The sequence below is a fragment of the Lethenteron reissneri genome, chromosome 22 (assembly GCF_015708825.2).
Source record: "Lethenteron reissneri isolate LAM-NWPU_2019-01 chromosome 22, ASM1570882v1, whole genome shotgun sequence".
Classification (NCBI taxonomy): Eukaryota; Metazoa; Chordata; class Hyperoartia; order Petromyzontiformes; family Petromyzontidae; genus Lethenteron; species Lethenteron reissneri.
In genome coordinates this window covers 11,866,033-11,885,187 of record NC_083800.1, presented here as the reverse complement: position 1 = coordinate 11,885,187, position 19,155 = coordinate 11,866,033, and the positions used below count along the sequence as shown (strand labels likewise).

Below are 19,155 nucleotides of genomic sequence, written 5' to 3'. Positions count from 1 at the left end.
CCATCCAGTTTTGACCAAAACAAGAGTTAGTAAGCGATATTTGTCTTCGTGCTGTAAAATGTGGCTATCGGCATGCACATTTTGATGTCTCCTATGGCACAGATGCTTTAAATGGCTTTTGGTTCGCCATCGGACAAAGACGTTCACCGCATCACACGCTTTCAGATGCGCTTCTGCGGCCGTCTGGAATAATGTTTATTCCGATTCCACGGGAGCTATGCAATTTTTCTTATCATCTAGATTGAAAACGCATCTCCTTAGAACTTGTTTTTTGTGTTTAGTTTGTTGTCTTTCCCCCGCACCTACAATTAGCACGGTTGACGACGTACGGTATGAAAGAAGTTCAAATATACATACATACAAACATACAATCATCCTTAGCACTGTTGGCTACCTACGGTGCAAAAGAAGTTCGACATACAGACATACAATCATCATTAGCACGGTTGGATACGTATGGTGCGAAAGAAGTTGAACATACAATCGTTATTAGCACGGTTGGCTATGTATGGTGCGAACAAAGTTGAACATACAATACAATTACCATTATCACGGTTGGATACGTATGGTGCGAACGAAGTTCAACATACAATCATCATTAGCACGGTTGGATACGTATGGTGCAAAAGAAGTTCAACATACAATTATCATTAGCACGGTTGGCTACGTATGGTGCGAAAGAAGTTGAACATACAACCCAGTGATGCACGCGAGGGGCACGTGGGCAGCGCCCGCGTGCGACGGCGCTCGTTGTGTAACCACGGCACGGCTCGCACGCCGCGGAGCGCACCCCCCCCCCCCCTTAATAATCCGCTCGTCTCCCACGACTCAACAGCAAACCTCTCCCCCCCCCCCCCCCGCATTGCCTCCCCCCTACCATCATCCCAAACCCAACAACCCCACCTTCCCGACGAGACGTCGCTGTGTCATCACGCTTCACCACTCTCTCATCGGTGTCGTTCCCCGCGAGCTGGGTGGGAACATCTCTCACTTTGCGTAAAAAAAAAAAAATTCCTTTTGCCTTTTTGCGATCGTAGCGCAGTCACGTTCCTCACCTGCGCCTCAAGCCGCTTCCAGATCGGAGACAGAGGAGAGGAGAGAGAGGAGAGAGAGAGAGGAGAAGTTTGGATCTTGAATTGAGAGCCTTCGCTCGGCGGTCGCGGGCACGATGGAGATTTTTGCTCTTTCGCTTTACTTTGCCTTCTTTCTCACCCTGTGCACGCTCGTTTGCCTCTACTTTTCCGGCTGCCAGGAAATGACATACAAGCATGACGGTAAAAGACCACCTGTCGCCTCTAATGCGCGCGCATATATATATTCATCACTGCTGTTTTCGTTGCTTTGAGTGGACGATCTGTCGCTTTGTCGCAGAGACACGCGCTCTCGTTGCAGCGGTCGTCATCGTCGCGTTAATTTCGTGCGAATTTGCAATAACTTCGGGACCGAACGTTTGTTGTCGTATAGAAATGCGAGGCTCCTAACTCGTCGAGCATACGCGGATGAATGAAGTTTTTTTGCTGCGGCGTTTGCTTTGCGAATGACCTCGCCGAAGGGTTTCCTTGAGAGTCTGCTCGGTGCTGTTTGTGTGAATAATCGCGTTTGTATAATTGCAACGACAAAAATAACGAATTAACCCCTGCGTATGCGGCATATGCACGACTGCTTTGTGCTGCGTCAGTGTCACTGGCGGACGGTCAAGGCAGTCGCATCTGCAGGCGAATATGTGACATGTATAATGTACGTGTTATATATACATTATATATTTAGATAGAAGGCGAATACATTATTTATATATGAGGCTAACATTGTAATTTTTTTTCCAAAGGACATATTTTCCTATTTTGACATGTTAGGAAATGTTATTGAACAACAATAACACGTGTTTGTGTCAGTGTATCTGAGTAATTGTGTGTGTATTCTGCATGTATATTGTGTGTATATACAAATTTAAGGTTTAATATGATTTTCTTGTTAAAAAAAAGATGTTAATCTGTGTAAATGTTATCGTGCAAGATTGTTTTCCAAATTCATTTACCTTTACCACAGTGGCAGCAGGTTATGAATATATTTGTGCGAGGAATTGTACACACATGCAACATTTTAGGAGTGGCAAATTTGCTTCGCCCTTTCAGAATTCAATTGAACGACGTATCCAGCACAATGCTGGATATTCGGCCATGACGCATCAGCCTCAGACCAATTAGTAGCCCACACCCAGCGAAGCATCTGTGCATTGTCTTTTTCATCTGTGCATTGTCTTTTTCATCTGTGCATTTTCTTTTTCATCTGTGCATTTTCTTTTTCATCTGTGCATTGTCTTTTTCATCTGTGCATTTTCTTTTTCATCTGTGCATTGTCTTTTTCATCTGTGCATTTTCTTTTTCATCTGTGCATTTTCTTTTTCATCTGTGCATTTTCTTTTTCATCTGTGCATTTTCTTTTTCATCTGTGCATTTTCTTTTTCATCTGTGCATTTTCTTTTTCATCTGTGCATTTTCTTTTTCATCTGTGCATTTTCTTTTTCATCTGTGCATTTTCTTTTTCATCTGTGCATTTTCTTTTTCATCTGTGCATTTTCTTTTTCATCTGTGCATTTTCTTTTTCATCTGTGCATTTTCTTTTTCATCTGTGCATTTTCTTTTTCATCTGTGCATTTTCTTTTTCATCTGTGCATTTTCTTTTTCATCTGTGCATTTTCTTTTTCATCTGTGCATTTTCTTTTTCATCTGTGCATTTTCTTTTTCATCTGTGCATTTTCTTTTTCATCTGTGCATTTTCTTTTTCATCTGTGCATTTTCTTTTTCATCTGTGCATTGTGCAGCGGGCATCTTCTCTGTACGTTCACATCGCTGACTTTTTTTACATATCCGACTATATGGGCCTCAGTCCTCAGCGATTCGGATATGCGAATTCCTGTATCATGCAGAAATTTATTATGTAATTGTATATTATTGATAATGATATTTAAATCCAGACTAACAAAAAACATACTTTCATTTAGTTCCAATATCACATCTCGGTGAATGAGCCATTTGTGGATAGTTCATGATCAACTATTTAGCTTATCAAGCGATATTAAAATATAGCAGTCTAGTGAAGATAATGCTTTGTTCTTTTGCTTCATATCGCGTGGGCACATCCACCAAGGACCACACGTTTGTATTTGAACTTAGAACGGCCGTCAACACAGACAAAGCAAACTAAGCACTCGGTTTGCGCTGTCAAGCAGTGCCCCTCAAAAGTACCGATAGGTTATTTAAATGAGAAGTACGGGACATACTTGGGATCTGGGTTGTAATTCTAAGAACGGTGATACTGTGTTGGCAGCAGTATGCATATCTACGGGACCTTTTTGCTAGTATCCAAAATAATGAAACATAAGAATAGATGTTACCCTTTCTGGCAATACAACAGGTGTTAAGATGTTCGCTATCACTCTGCCACAGTCTCACTTAGGCAAATCCAGTGTTAAACCAGTGCCAGGACTAAAATTATGGTTTTCACGGCATTTTTCAGATGGGTTTTTTCTCCCCTCCAATGACGCCAATGAAAACTACTCGGTGGCATTGGTGTTACAGGCCACAACTTTCCGGTGAAATTGAATTCGGAAAAAAACGTTTAGCCTGGAAAATTAGAATTTACTCCTATTTATTTTTCGAATTCATGTATCCAGGAAAGCCTCGCTGAGACATTTAGCTCTGTTTTAGAAGAGTCCAACATTGGGATGTCGCACCTCCGGTTAGCACGGTTGGCTATGTACGGTGCGAAAGAAGTTCAACAAGTGTACATACATACATGTCTCGTTATTTTTATGGAACGTATCGAACTGCACCGGTACAACGCATCAAAATAAAACCGTGTGCTAGCAGTGACGTGCTGGCACTGAGAGAGAAGACGTGGCGCCACGTTCATCATGACCACCATTTTGGACCGAGTCAGGGAGAGCTCAAGAGAATACTTTGAATAGTTTGTAGTTGAATAATGCTACAGTGGTTTTAATCTTGATTTGAAGCTTTCGTGACTGCAGGAATCCATACTATTTTGGTTCTTTCGGTTCTTTCGGTAAATTCACGTAGGTAGAAATAAAATAAAATAAAAAAAATCACGACGTTTCGATCGCAACACAAGCAATCCTCATCAGGTGAGAAAACCACAGCAAGAAAAAATATGTAGTCCAAAAATGTGTAGTCCATCTTTTCTTGCTGTGGTTGTTCCACCTGATGAGGTTGCTTGTGTTGCGATCGAAACGTCGTGCTTTGCGTTATTTGATTTCTACCTACGTGACTTTACCGAAAGCATCAAAGAGTGAATTTTGATTTAAAGCTTTCGTGATTGCAGGGATTCATATTCTTGGTTCTTTCGGTAAAGTCACGTAGAAGGGAAATAATAAAATAATATAAATTTTCTTGCTGTGGATTTCACACCTGATGATGATTGCTTGTGTTGCAGTCGAAACGTCGTGAGAATTTTTATTGTTGTATATTTATATTATTTTATTATTTCCCTTCTACGTGACTTTACCGAAAGAACCAAGATTAATCAAAGAGTAGTTTTAATGCTGCGGGATTTTAAATTGTCTTCTAGAACCATAAGCCAGTCCCAGTGGGCTGGTTGCTTTATATCTCCTCTGAAAACGGCCTTTGCCACCCCACTGATGTTTTATTTATATATATATAAAAGGCAGTATTACTCATCAGGAAGATATTATAGCCTGTGCTATACAATATTATCTACCTAGTATATATCATACATACACTATATAAACGCATTCTCTCAGGGACATTGGACCGCCCTTGGAATGTATAACATTGTTAAGTTTAAATGGCGGATATGAGCAATTTTGCCCTGCGTGAGTGATTGCAAATGGACCCATTTTGTGTTGTCAAGTGCACCAACAGGCATCCGTGACTGCTCCTTGGTCGATTCAATCAGAGCCCGATCTGCGAGCATCACCACTAAACAAAGACAAAGATCCCCCGTATAGCCTTTAACAAACTGTTGTGGAAAGTGCTGTTAGCGAGCACCTATGAAGGCTGGCATGCCATAGGAGGGGGTGGGTGGCCATCACCACGCATTTGTCTCCCCAGTGACGATGTTTACACACCGCACTAGGTACTCATTTGCGGCTGAGCCGACCTAGAGGAGGCCCAGGACGGGTCAGATAATCGTCGCCGGTGTTTGCCGTGAGCGGGGAATCGACCCCGTGTCGCCGGGTTCGTAGCGTATTGCGCGAACCGCTATACTTGGTCAAGTCAATCAAAACCCGATCTGCAAGCATCACCACACACACACACAAGGTATGCGATGACATTGCCACACGTGTTCATATGATGGCAGCAACACAAATCCAAGCAGTAGGTTTTGGGGTTTTTTCGTGCTCTGGTTCAAGTATATCTTGTGTAATGTTTAAAAAAACGTAGTTGGTTAATTTTTGAACCTTAGTACGAAACTATAAAGAAAAGCAGTTTGAAGACGGTTCATAATAAAAACACAGGGTAATGACGAAATGAGGTATTATACAAGCAGGGATTCGCTTATATTTCTCCATTCGTGTGGTTTGCATTTCTTCATTTGTGTGAGTCTGTGCACAGACGTTCCTCCATTGATATTTTTAGCTTCTTTCGCTAATTTCCCTCCCCATTAGTGATGAGTTGTAAATTAGACACCCGGGTGAGTTCAATCCTTCGGTCACACACAGCTGTTGGTGAATTCTGCATTCGGCCTCTGCATAACCCAAGGCGAGTCTGTCGTTGATTGAGCGCTAATGTGCCGTGCCACTGCACCTTGTTGTCTCCCGTTGGACTCCCTGCCCTGCCGCGAGTTTAGAGGCCGGTTGTGGAGACATATTTTGGGTATGACGAGGAGGTCTCCGTCGACTCGGATGCCTCCTCCCTCTCCTATGCCACCGACCGCACGCCTGGCACTCCCGACGACGACATCGAAGACGTACGTGTGCCAACAGACACAACACTATCATTTTTCGATTTAAAGCTTTCGTGACTGCAGGGATTCATCTTCTTGGTTCTTTCGGTAAAGTCGTCACGTAGAAGGGAAATAATAAAATAATAAAAATATAACGTAATAAAATACAATTCTAACGATGTTTCGGGCCACAACGCAAGCAGCCGTCCTCAGGTGAAGAACAGGTCTGTCGGAAAGACAGCGTCTGAATGAACACCACCAAGCTAATTCTACTTCCTCCCTTTATTACTGCTAATCCTACATAATACACGAGCATAATATGACTTTAAGACCCCCCCCCCCCCCACACATTCCACAAGTAGTGACTAATCCCATATCTGCATGTCCCATAAATATGCTAAATTCCTCTGTTGATATGCAAATTCCTTTGTCAAGGCTCTCGCCTCCTCTAACCCAGCTTAAATATATGCTGCCAAGCTTGGTGGTGCTCATTCAGACACTGTCTTTCCGAAAGCCCTGTTCTTCACCTGAGGACAGCTGCTTGCGTTGTGGCCGAAACGTCGTGAGAATTGTATTTAATTATGTTTTATTTTTATTATTTTATTATTCCCCTTCTACGTGACTTTACCAAAAGAACGAAGAAGACAACACTATCATCTTTAAAATTATATACATTTTACCAGGTAAGGCATACTGAGCTGTATAGTTTTTGTTTTCAAAAGCGACCTGGCCACAAACGATAGCACAACGAAGTGGCTTGTCGCGTGGACATTTGTAGCAGCCTATAATTCTCTAAACGCACGTCGATTCTGAATGTGGAGGGGAAAACCGGAGAAAAATCCACGCGACCACAGGGAGAACATGCAAACTCCAAATATGCAGGCATTAGCGTCGATCTCATGTATACTAGTCGAGGGAGTTAACATCTCGCCCTGTTTTTTATGACCCCATGTGGATGATTGTCCGCCAGCGGGAATTCTAACAACATTCTGACCGTCAGTTGAGCGCTGTTCCAAAACTCTCTCCAGCTATTGCAGCTGTCAGAGTTGGGTTAAGCTGAATTAAGCACAAAATCTAATTTCACGTGATGAATGTTTGTGTGTGATCAGTCATTGGTTAGCAGGATAATACTCTGAACTCACTGCACGATAAATTCTCTCTAATCCCAACAAGCTGATTGATTTGACCTGAGGATCTCAGTGGTGGTGACTCATTAATCTCATGCAAGCATTAACCCGCCATCGGAAAGGTAGACTTTCAGATGGCATTCATTTTTCACTGAAAATAATAATAAGCAATGCATTTACAGATTTGACCTTAATAAATATGCTGCACATTTCAACTAAGGCTGGCAACTCGGTTAATAAAACGAGGCGGAGGTACTAACATAGTGTGCAAACGCGGTTCTAAATTGGTTTTATTCAGTCCCAGTTTCACATTATATTGTTTTCAGTCTTTATTAACTTTAATAGATTTGGATTATAATTTTACATTCACACAGCACTCATGCATAGAGTTTAGCCAATTCATAATACAGGCTTTTGATATTGTTTTTTTATATTTGTATTATTTTATTATTTCCCTTCTACGTGACTTTACCGAAAGAACCAAGAATATGAATCCATGCAGTCACGAAAGCTTTAAATTAAAATTGAAGGCTTTTGAGTTATATCGCGTAAGTATAAATGTGTCGAAACCCTCCGCCACCCGACACGGCCAATCAAGGAAGGGATTTGTCACGTAAACAAAAAGCGACAAATAGTTACTACAACCCACAGGTGTGAATCCACAGCATTTACAATCCGAGTACGACGTTTCGCTGGTAATTACATCCAGCATCATCGGGCGATTTGCAAGTTCAGCCAATCTTCACGTATTTGATAGTTAAATCATATCTGATAAGTTGTGTGGTGCATCTGCAAACTGTTGAGTCTGATTTTGATTCTAGGCTATTGCATGGCCTTGACCCAGCCCACGATTTAAGATGTAACATTGGCTACGTCTATAATGGATACTAAAATAGAATTATGGCCTGCTAATGATTTCAATGGGTTGCTAAGGTTAATTTTATAAATTATTAATTATTTACCTTCACTGGTTCTCACTAATCCTGTTTTTTTAAAATAAATTACTTCATACTGTGCAATCATGTCTGATAATAATCACAATAATTTCCGTTATACGAAGCGTAAATTTTGGATCGCAGAGTGTGGGTTTTTGATATTGTGTAGTGGTATTGCAGTTCGCGTGTGTGACGCTACTGGGCCCTCCTGTTGGTGTGGTCACGCCTAGCAACAGGTGGCAGGGGAGGTGCGGGGGGCGGGCGGTGTGGGGGGGGGCGGTACGTGGAGGTGCGAGATGGGGCTGGGGGATTGGGTGGGGGGTATGTGGGGCATGTTCATAATACGCGGCGTCACACGTTAATTGGCGTTTAAGCAGCCTGTAAAAAGGTAAAGGTGCACGCCCCGAAATGTGGTGGCCAGGCCGCTTCTGAAAAGGAGCTGTATAGCTCAGTGGGCCCCCTTACCTGGTAAAATACCAAAAAGTGAAGTGTGCTGAACTTCTTTCACACCGTACGTAGCCAACCGTGCTAAACGGAGGTGCTCGGGAGGAAGGACAACAAATTTAAACACAATAACAGTTTGCAATCGAGAGAATGGCTGAAGGGCCTCCAGAAGCAGCTATTGACAGTCCCTGCAGAGGGTACGAGGCCTCTCCTTCCTACGCTATCCAGGCGTCTTCGAAGCGGTGGGATCACCCCACACTTTACCAGACCGCACACGACTGGCCGATCGACTCGCTGCGATTGTTACCCATTTATACTGCTGGGTTGACAGCGGCGGGGGCATTGGCTTGGTTTCTGGCAGTCATAACCGGGATTAATACTGGTAGGAACCACTTGGTTCCACCAGCCCACAGGGGATTATTGTGTCCGTCCGTCGTGCATCAAAAAATGGGAGGGGTGGGGCTGGGTGGAGAGGGGGCGGTGGGGAGTGGATGGGTGGGTAGGGGCTGGGTGGGGAGGGTGGGGCTCGGTAGGGGGTGGGAGGGGTGGGGCTGGGTGGGAGGGGTGGGGCTGGGTGGGGAGGGGCTGGTCACCCCATGGTGCCCTTATAAAACTCAACGTTTAACCTACTCACGCCGGCTTGTGCCCGCCCTCACAGTCGGCCATATTTGCGGAATACACCACGCCGCCGTTGACCCTGGCCATTGACCGAGCAACCCAACGTTCCTACCAGCTCCCTCCGCAGGAATGTGTTTTATGAATGTGTTTAAGAACGGAGTCAATGGTGAGAGGAACAGAGATATTTGTCTTCACGTAACATGTTGTAGGAATAATCTACACACTTCGGATTGGAGACCGTCTAATTGATTAGGACTGCCCGATGCTCCATAGATCATTGGAAAGCTTTAAATAACATTTTAGGGATCGTGCTAAGTTATTACTTAGAGGTGAATTTAGATACACCACCACCACCACCACCAGAATTTTCCCTTTTCCTGCCAGTGAGTGAAAAAATATCTCGAAATTTCGGCGAAGTGGCTTTTTTTTTTTTACAAATTCTAACATTTACATCTCTCTGGGGAAATGTATTTAAATATAATACTGCAAGAAATGGATTATCTTCAGAGCCGAGAGCAGACAGAGAGAGAGACGATGATTGAGTCTTTTATTTGTTGATGGAATTTTTTGAAAATGTGGTGACTCACAAAGACTTGACATATTTTTGGTTATTTCGGTAAAGTCACGTAAATGTAAATATCTTTTTAATAAAAAAAATAAGATTTTTTTTTTTACGTGACTTTACCGAAAGAACCAAGAATATGAATTCCTGCAGTCACGAAAGTTTTAAGTTAAAGTTTAAAGACTTGACAAGTAGGAGAGAATAAAAGTTGATTTGTGAATACGATAGTCTCCAATTGCTTATATATTTTTGGCCACCACAATTGAGCATTTCCATTCACAAACGTAGGGCACAATATTTTCCTACTCTCTCTGTCTTTGCTCCGAGGAAAGGCAGATTCTAGAAATATAAATTTTTCATGCATTTTTTTTTCCCCCAGAGACTTTGTAAACCTCATTATTTCTCGCAGAAGGGCATTCCAACGGAAATGTCGACTTCTTCCTTGCTGCTCGTTAACGAAAGAACAAAACCAAACATGTCGTATTTATAATTCACCTCTAAGTGACATTGACCATCACTGTCATAAAGGTTTATAAGGCAAAGGTGCAGCTCTGCAATTGCTTGCTGACACCACTGCTGCCAGAAGAGCCTCCACTCGGCTTCCTGCATCTATGACGAGCACGGTTGGCTACGTACGGTACGAAAGACGTCCAACATACATACATGGAGAGCCGCTCAAGGAGGTGTTTGGTCTACTCCTCCACGCTGTCCAGACGTCTTGGAAGAGGTCGGAAGCCACAGCTTGCCTGTTGACCGTCGCTTTATCCATTTATACCGCTGGGTGGGGGCAGAAGGCGGGAAGATTTCAGAAACTCGCGCTATTGTTTCAACTTCTGCACCAGGAGATTGACGTGGCGACCAAGTGTGCTGATCGCTTACACAATGGGACACAATTAATGGAGGCACGCGAAAGTCAAAGCACGACTCAAGCTGTAAACGTTACAGCTCAGGACGAATAATGAATAGCAAATGAACTCAACTGCTGTGCATGTCTTCACACGTAAATTAGATATTCAATGAATAACTAAGTAGAAGAACAATTACATTGAGTTTTCATTTTGTGTGGGTTTTTTTTGTTGCAAATCACATCTTGGCTGATTTACAGAACAAGAGGCATGGCGAGTGTTGCTATTTTTCTTCTTGGTTCTTTCGGTAAAGTCACGTAGAATGGATTATTATTTCCATTCTACGTGACTTTACCGAAAGAACCAAGAAGATGAATCCCTGCAGTCACGAAAGCTTTACATCGAAATTGTTGCTATTTTGTTCTTGTTGCTATGCAGCTAATCTGGCTGTGACGGTCCCACCTGATGACGGAGACTTGTGTTGCCTCCGAAACGTCGTGATCTTTATTTTATTTTTTATTAATTTTGATGTTTTACCTACGTGACTTTACCGAAAAAACCTAAGAATATGTTGCTATTTTATTCTTGGAATTGCGCTGAAATAAAAGCTGGGCGGCAAAGTCCATCCAGCAAGAGAACGGCCTGTAAATTCAATTCGGCGATTTGACTGCACGAAGAAATGTGCTTACCAAAAACATTGAAACACGCATACGTACAAAGACAAATTATAATTCCCGTGTAACCATAACAGCCTTTTGGCGCAAGTGCTAAAAGCGAGTTGCACTTATGAAGACCTGCACGGCACGCGAAGGGGGTGGGTGGCTAGCACCACGCCCGGGTGGCCATTGCACCAGGTACTCAATTAAGGCTGAGTTGACCTAGGGGAGGGCCAGAACCAGTTCACTGGTGTTGGTTATGAGTGGGAATCTAACTCGTAGTAGCACAGCGCGCTAACCACTGCGCCACCGCTCTCCCCACACACTCAGCGCGTGTCTGTGCATCAGTGTGAATGCACAGACACGCGCTTGCATCCACACTGGTATGCAGCACGATGTTATGCTATATTAGAAAAGAGTTTTCGCTCGCTCGCTGACTGAGCACTAGTGGTGAGTAAGCTCTGGTGGGTTTAAAAGCGATGGGTTTAGGGCAGGGGTCAGTAAACCAAAATAACAAGATAGAGCCAATTTTTTTTGAAATGGGTAAAAAAAAGAAACCCTCCATATTTGAAGAGCCGCAATGCAACGTGGTGAATAACGTCACGATGCGGTTACCTTAAAGAGCCGCATGCAGCTCCGGAGCCGCAAGGTTTCAGATCCCTGGGTTAGGGGTTGTGCCGTGTTCATGAACGCGCGTTCATGAACACGTGTTCATGAACGCATATTCGTGCCCTCAGACAGACGGACGTAAAAAAAATTGCTGGAATTGCAATAATGTAGTGGTTGGCACACCAACTGCCCCAGTTTGAATCCAGCGACGGCTAACATCAGTGGTGATTTTCTGAACCGGTCCTGGACATCCCCTAGGTTGATTAAGCCTTAAATCAGTCCCTGGTGCCGTGTGTTCACATCAGTGAAACAAAAAGGGGGTCCAGGAGTTTTTCTGGCCCCACTGCCCCAATTTTTGCCGTGTCGGCCTTCATCGGGTGCTTGATGATAGCCCCGACAGTCTGTACTCTGTAGGCTATACATGAGATCTTCATCTTTGTTCTGTGTGTTTTGTATGCATTGTGTATGCGTTGGGTATGTTGTGTACGATAGATATGTTGGTTATGTCATGTGTATGTGGTGTGTATGTTGTGTATGTATTATGCATGTTGTGTATGCATTGTGTTGTGCATTCGTTGTGCGTTGGCGTTGTGTATACTGTGTTCATACGCGGTGTGTATGTTGTGTGTATGTTGTGTGTATGTTGCGTACACTGTGTATGCGTGCGTGCTCAGTCTCTGGTGCAGGGGGAGTCAGAGCTGCGCTTCCAGCAGCTGATGCGGGAGTACCAGGCCCTCCAGAGGGCATACGCTCTGCTCCAGGAACAAGTGGGTGGGTCCCTGGATGCAGAGCACGATGCCAAGGTACTACGCAGCTACTACTACTACTACGACAGGCTTTACCACGCATGCACGACTTGACATCTAGTACTACATGATACCACAGCCACTAATTAAGCCTGTTACATGACTACAAACAGTACTTCTGGGCCTTGCGGTGGCGAGATGTTAACTCCCTCTCCCGGTATGCAGGAGATCGTGGGTTCGATCCCCACCCTAACACCTGTTAGGGTAGGGATCTCTCTCCCCGTGGTCGTGTGGATTTTTCTCCAGGTCCTCTGGTTTCGAGTATTTGGCTGCTATAAATGTCCACGTAATTGGCCACTTCGTTGAGCTCCTTTGTGGCCAGGTCGCTTCTGAAAAAGAGCTATATAGCTCAGTGGGCCTTATCTGGTAAAGTAAAAAAAAAATTTTATAAAAAAAATGATGAGAATTGTTTTTTTCCCTTTTTTCTGGCAACAAAACTGAAACCTTTTACAAGGAATCATGTCTGCATTAACCACAATTCTTGTGGTCAGAATGCAAACAAAAAACATCCTCTGATAATTATTACTCTGATAATTATCAGAGTATGTGGCCACTTCCTGGAGTCGTGGAGTTCTGCCATTACTCGTACGGTACATTTCATTAAAGCGTGTTTCTAAAAAAGTATTTTTAAATATTACCTATTACGTCTCTCATTGCAGTCGTACCTTTACTTTTTAATTGCGTCTCATCGATCTTCAACCTCGCAGCCGTCTTTGTGAAGCTCTTCAATCAATTCCTTGAGCTCATTTCCATCAGTTCCATCACCGTGTTGTTTTCGCGAATCAGAGATGTTTTACCTTACATCCATTCATAACTACAGTTTTAATTTCTTCCATCGAGCTTTCATGAAATGTTGTCGTATGGTCGCTGCAAATATCTTGCGGCGGTGAGCGCATTTGTCCTTGCCCGACTGCTCCAACTCCGTCAAAGCGCGTGTGGAGCGTTTGGTGCGGGCCCCATCATTACATGCTCCAGAGTGTGAGTCGGAGCAAGTGTGGAGTTTGTGACGATGGGGCCCCACAGCAGTTTTTGTGTCCGTGCTCATGTCCAGGCACGAGAGCAGATGCACGAGGAGCTCATGTACCTGCAGGCAAAGGTCGCGGATCTGGAGAGGGTCCTCATGGAGCACGGGCAGGGCAAGGTGAGGTGTCCTCCGTTTCGCCTGCCTGGCCTTGCTATGAGCATCACAACAGAATCAGAATCTTTATTTAGACTGTAGGAGGAATTCGGTGAGCTATGAAGCTCTGTTTCACGGATGTCCAGAATGGGTAGGTCATCACGTCACCTCCCTTCAGCTGGCTACAGAAAGACTCAATGCAGAAGATCCCTGGTTCTGATCTTCCACGAACCTCATGGTCCATTCAAAACCACATCCGCGCAAACCATAGCAGTTGCGGATACCTGATACTCAAATGGAGAATTAAAATCTCCCCAATGTGCGACTGTGATCATCTGAAACATACCGTATAACGTATAACAACGCAATGCACCGATCCATTAATATGAAGGAGACAATCACAGCGATACACTCCGCTGCTCCTGACGCGGATGTCTGGCTTGACCGCCTAAATGTGATATTGTAGTTGTTGCTCTGCATCTACATCAACCGTACGAAAGAAGAAGAAGTTTGCTACAGTGGCTGTTTGAACTTACAGTGTCACTTGACGTTAACAGATTTCCCTACTGGGTGGGACTTCGTGGTCGTGCTGAGCGGCCCTCTCAAGGGTGTTTTCCTGTTGTGCCGCGCGTCGTTGGGCACGATGTCCGACGTTTCGCTCCGCGTGCTGCTGCGAGCTTCTTCTGGACGCTGGTTCAAGGAAGCTCGCAGCGCGGTGGAGCTGTGTGTCGGACATCGTGGCGAATTACACGCAGGACGACACGAAAACGCATCGGAGGGCAATTTTTCAACATTTGGAATTGGATGTCGTTGGTCTTTGTTCCAAGTCACCTTTTGCATCACGTTGGCCTCATGTTATTTAAAAGTTAGTAAAGTACACACATAATACCTACTTTCCCTGTTCAGCATATTACTAATCTTTATGAGTTACAGTGTAGTTTACTTAACGTTTACAAACTCATAAGTAATGCATTTAATCGGTCAATTTGATTAATTTTATAATAGCAACTTTAAACATTTGATTATGGTAGGGGTTGCGATTTTGTCAAATAATAAACCTTATTATAAAGTAGTTGGCATAACAGCGAGCACAGTCACAGTTGGGCATCGCCACAAATGTCTGTTCATGCGGGTGATATGCGACGTCTAATCAGTTAACTTTGCGGTGAGGTTGGCAGATCACAAAGAGGTGAGCGATGGTGTAGGCACGGTACGCAACACGTGGGGAAAGAGGGGGCTCGAGGGGGGCAGTACAGCAAGCGTGGAGTTTGGTGTGGTTTTTGTTGTTGTTGTTGTTGTTATGCCGCAAGGGTTTTATCCAAAGGGAATGCAACATTTCTCACGAAGGCAAAACTGTCAAAAAACGAATTGAGTGAGTAGTCAAAGGTGGGCTGTCCTGTTAAAGAGCATTCAAATATTCGGTAGGACTTTCCTTGGTTAAAGCCAAGGCAGCCAACGCTGGTTACGCACACAGACCTTGTACGTATGTATGTTGAACTTCTTTCACACCTTATGTTGGCCAACTGTGCTAATCGGAGGTACGGCCTTGTAAGGCCTCGTGTGTTTATGTCCGACGCAGTGTGCTTGTAACAGACGTTACCCGTCGACCCCACCTCCCTCCCCACCAGTGTCATGGAAGCCCATGTTGCTTATATGAGAACCCTGCCTATATAAGGTGTGCTTATATCCAGCCATAGATAATTCATAGCTCCCCGTCCTTTGTGAGAAACCTTTGTGAGCAATGCAACTTTGCGCCTTCACATACGACAATATATTGCAATTACAGTATGCTCGCGCTGTCGATGTGTTCCACTTTAATGATGAAGGTTTACACAGCAGCTCAATATTGAGGACAATAGGTTGTCTGCAATTTGATAAAATTGCTCGCGGCACAGCGCGTACTTACGGACAGCGTACAGCGGATGTTAAAACGTAAGTTTCTTGTTGTAGAAAATCAGTGCCTGAAAATAGTCTACCGCAAGGAAAAACATCTTGTTCTCGGAGTAAATAACGTGTAATTTGCGTGGGTTTTGTTTTGTTATATTGCAGGAAATTAAATGGATTGAAGAAAAACAAGAACTTTATCGGAAAAACCATGAGCTGGTTGAAAAGGTGATTAAGATAAGTGCGAATGTTTGAGCTGCACCCGTGTGCATCTGCACTGACCACACGTTCACCTACTGTCACGATCGCAGTACTGTCAAGGTAGAGGTGCAGGTAGAGGTGCAGGTCACGTGTGGTGGGCTAAAGTGTGAGTACTCTCCCACCGCGTCAAAAATGTCTGGCCAGCGTGGAAAAAGTTCTGCAGGTCAAAATACCCCTGAGGTGGGATTTCTAGGGCCCCCTCTAGCGGAGGCCCTTCCACCAACAGTGGCATGGGCATGTAATTGCAGGATGTACTTTTACCTTTATATGTATGTGTTGAACTTCTTTCGCACCATACGTAGCCAACCATGCTAATCGGAGGTGCGGCGGAAGGACAACAAACTAAACACAAAGAGCAGTTCGAATGAAATTAGTTTTCGATCTAGATTTAAAAGTGCATAGCACCAGTGGCTTCCTAATATGGGACGGAAGAGCGTTACGGACGGCCGCAGAAGCGCGTCTGAAAAGTGCACAATGCGGTTGACCGCGGGAGAAAGAGCCTCCCACCTGCTGGAGCTCTCGGGATTCCCTCCAGAGCAGTGGTTCATAACGTGGGACGCACGCACCCCCTGGTAGTGCGAGACGTGGCCAGATTCTTCTAGAAGGTGAATCATCGAAAGACGAATTCAGCATGGGCACGTAAGTACAACTACTTTGTTTCATCAAACCCCTGTGTATTTATGAACATTGTAATTTTTTTTTACGATTGAGAACCAAAGGGGTGCAAGGCTGCAGCGCAGGTTAACAACCACTGCTCTCGAGGCTATTTTGCCACTCCATCTACACCGGACAGATGTCTCTGGAATTTTTGCTGCAGCCTTGCAGCCCTTTGGCTCTCAATTGACCTGCCGATCGACCGAACTGGGGGTGTAACCGTTTATATTGCCGCTGTGCCAGGAGAATGATCCTGCCACCTCTGCATTGTTGACCCAGTGCGCTAACCATTGCACACAGCAGTTTGAGAACTGGAGATACTACTACTACATCAGCCCAACCAGATGCTCCCCCCCTGCCACACAACTAAATCTTTCGTGGCCAGTCATTACTATCTTGAAAAATAGTTTTTTGCTCTTAAGAGGCGATTATAAAACGTTGTAAGGCTCGAGCAAGCCAGTAGACTATTGTACGGTCATCTGGCTTTCAGCGCAATTTCCTTGTGGCCGGACTGTAGACTCCAGTCACATGGTGTAGCGTCGGACAGAACCCCCTACTCAATATCGCGCGGCTGTCTCACGTCTCGCGTTGTCACCTCTCACTACAAAACACCGGAATATGTCATGGGACAAACAATATCTCACAAGAGCGGAAGAGGGGAGGGCGAAACGTAAATGTGTTGCCTTGTGGTTTCTTTCACATTCAATGCTGCTGCATATACTCTTTGCTTCTTTCGGTAAAGTCACGTAGATGAAAAATTTAAAGAATAATACAAATAATAAAATGAAAATAACTCAATTAAATCACGACGTTTCGGAGGCAACACAAGCTTCCGTCATCAGGTGGAACAGCCGCAGCAAAATTACTGTAGTGAGTAGAGAGAGCTATTTGTGACAAGCGAATATATAGGGTAAGAGGGGGGAGGAGCCAGGGAGGAGGGATGCAGGGGCGGGGGGCTGCTGCATATGTTTGCATGCTTGTGCTGTACAGCTCTCCGATGTGTTTTCAGCGTGTTGTTCGGCACGATGTCCGACGTTTCGCCCCGCGAGCTAACGAAGCTCCAGGCTTCCACCCCTCTTTCCCCTGCTCCCTCTATTCCCTTACTTAAGTTCTTCCTCCTCATCTTCCCTTCCCCACATGAAAGTACAACACATACCCCGCTCGCGGTCCCCAATTGGGTGGGGCAGTGACTCCCATCTCCTCTAAAACCAGGAGCGGAGGAGTCGTCACCTATGTACCTTCATCTCTGCGTTGCGGTTAGTGCTTTGTACCGAGCTCTTATATACACAGGGTGCTTAAAAAAAATGTTAACACTTCGGAGAATTTGCAACAATACCGCAATAAATGTTTATCCGGCCTCTGGAGACCACCTGTAGAAGATTCCAGGCGTGAGGCATGTGTCGGCAATGATTGCAAACATGTGGAGACTCTTTGACTTTTTGAAGCTATTAACATACATTTGTTATCATGTTACAGTGTATTATTCATTCTTTTTCCATTGTTGTCAAGCACCCTGTATATTTTGTATTCAAATTTTGATTTAAAGTTTTCGTGACTGCAGGGATTCATATTCTTGGTTCTTTCGGTAAAGTCACGTAGAAGGGAAACAATCAAATAAGAAAAATATAAAACAATAAAATTATCACGACGTTTCGATTGCAACACAAGCAATCGTCATCAGGTGTGAAACCTACAGCAAGAAAATTTGAAAAAAGTGGCGGTTTTTTCTTAACGTTCGCACCAGGGACAGCGACTTGGCAGTTCAGATGGACGAGTCCATATAATAATATAAATAAACTCCCGGCACGTCGAACGAGACATCGGACAACACGAAAGCGCATCGGGGAGCCCCTTCGCCGAATCGGCATAATGCGCGGCTTCCACAGGAGAAACGCTCGATTCCCTTCTTGCAGATCCGGAGCCTGGAGACGGAGGAGGACCGCCTGAAGCGCGACATCCAAGACGTACGAGACCAGAACGAGCTGCTGGAGTTCCGCATCTTGGAACTGGAGGTTTGTCGCGCGGCCGTCGCCGCCGCCGTCGTGAGCTCACTGTTGTGCTTAAATAAAATAAGCCGGGAGATCCGCGCACCTCAGTCGAGCGAGCGGGAACTCCTCGTCGTAAGGTTGTGAGTTCACACCCCAATAACGGCTGAACACCCACCAGGGTTGCCGACGACCCGGGTTTTGGTATTCCCGGGCCGTTCTATTTTGGAGTGCCAATTCGAGAGTGAATCTGCAGCGAAATGTCATCCTCACCTCCAGACGTGTTTTTACGTTTTATTTTTGTGCACGGCAATTTGTCTGTAATTCTGCGAGGCATTTTCTATAACTCGCTGGGCACACTAACACGTCGTGTGCCGTTTACGTTGAACATTAGATCTTGATTACACACACTTATCGCATCTTATAAAGATGGATATAGCGCCTGAGTCCAAGGTGATTTGCAATGATTATAAAATTGTAGGGAAGATAATAATGGTTGAAATACAGAGTGGGGTTGTTAGCAGTCGTTAGGAACCTGGTGCCGATTTTTGTCGCGTTAGGGGTGCTAGGCTTGACCTGCTGACCATGCAATGCACATGTTGAACAGGTCTGCCGTCAAGTCACTGCTGTGTCATGTGACTTGTGTCGTCTTTACATGGCAGTGCAGTCTCCTAGAGTGCGTGTTTTCAAAATCCGAATTGGATATAACGCGATTAATGTATTCGGGAAC

The 19,155-nt window shown here is 44.6% G+C and overlaps 1 protein-coding gene across 1 annotated transcript in view; it reads left to right on the top strand.

Moving 5' to 3' along the window:
- LOC133345638 (janus kinase and microtubule-interacting protein 3-like) overlaps positions 1-19,155 on the top strand; it is a 245,526-nt gene that overhangs the window by 153,158 nt on the left and 73,213 nt on the right. The window contains 5 exon segments of the mRNA XM_061556581.1: positions 5,827-5,946; positions 12,393-12,521; positions 13,576-13,665; positions 15,691-15,753; positions 18,354-18,452. Coding sequence (XP_061412565.1) covers positions 5,827-5,946; positions 12,393-12,521; positions 13,576-13,665; positions 15,691-15,753; positions 18,354-18,452 — 501 coding nt within the window.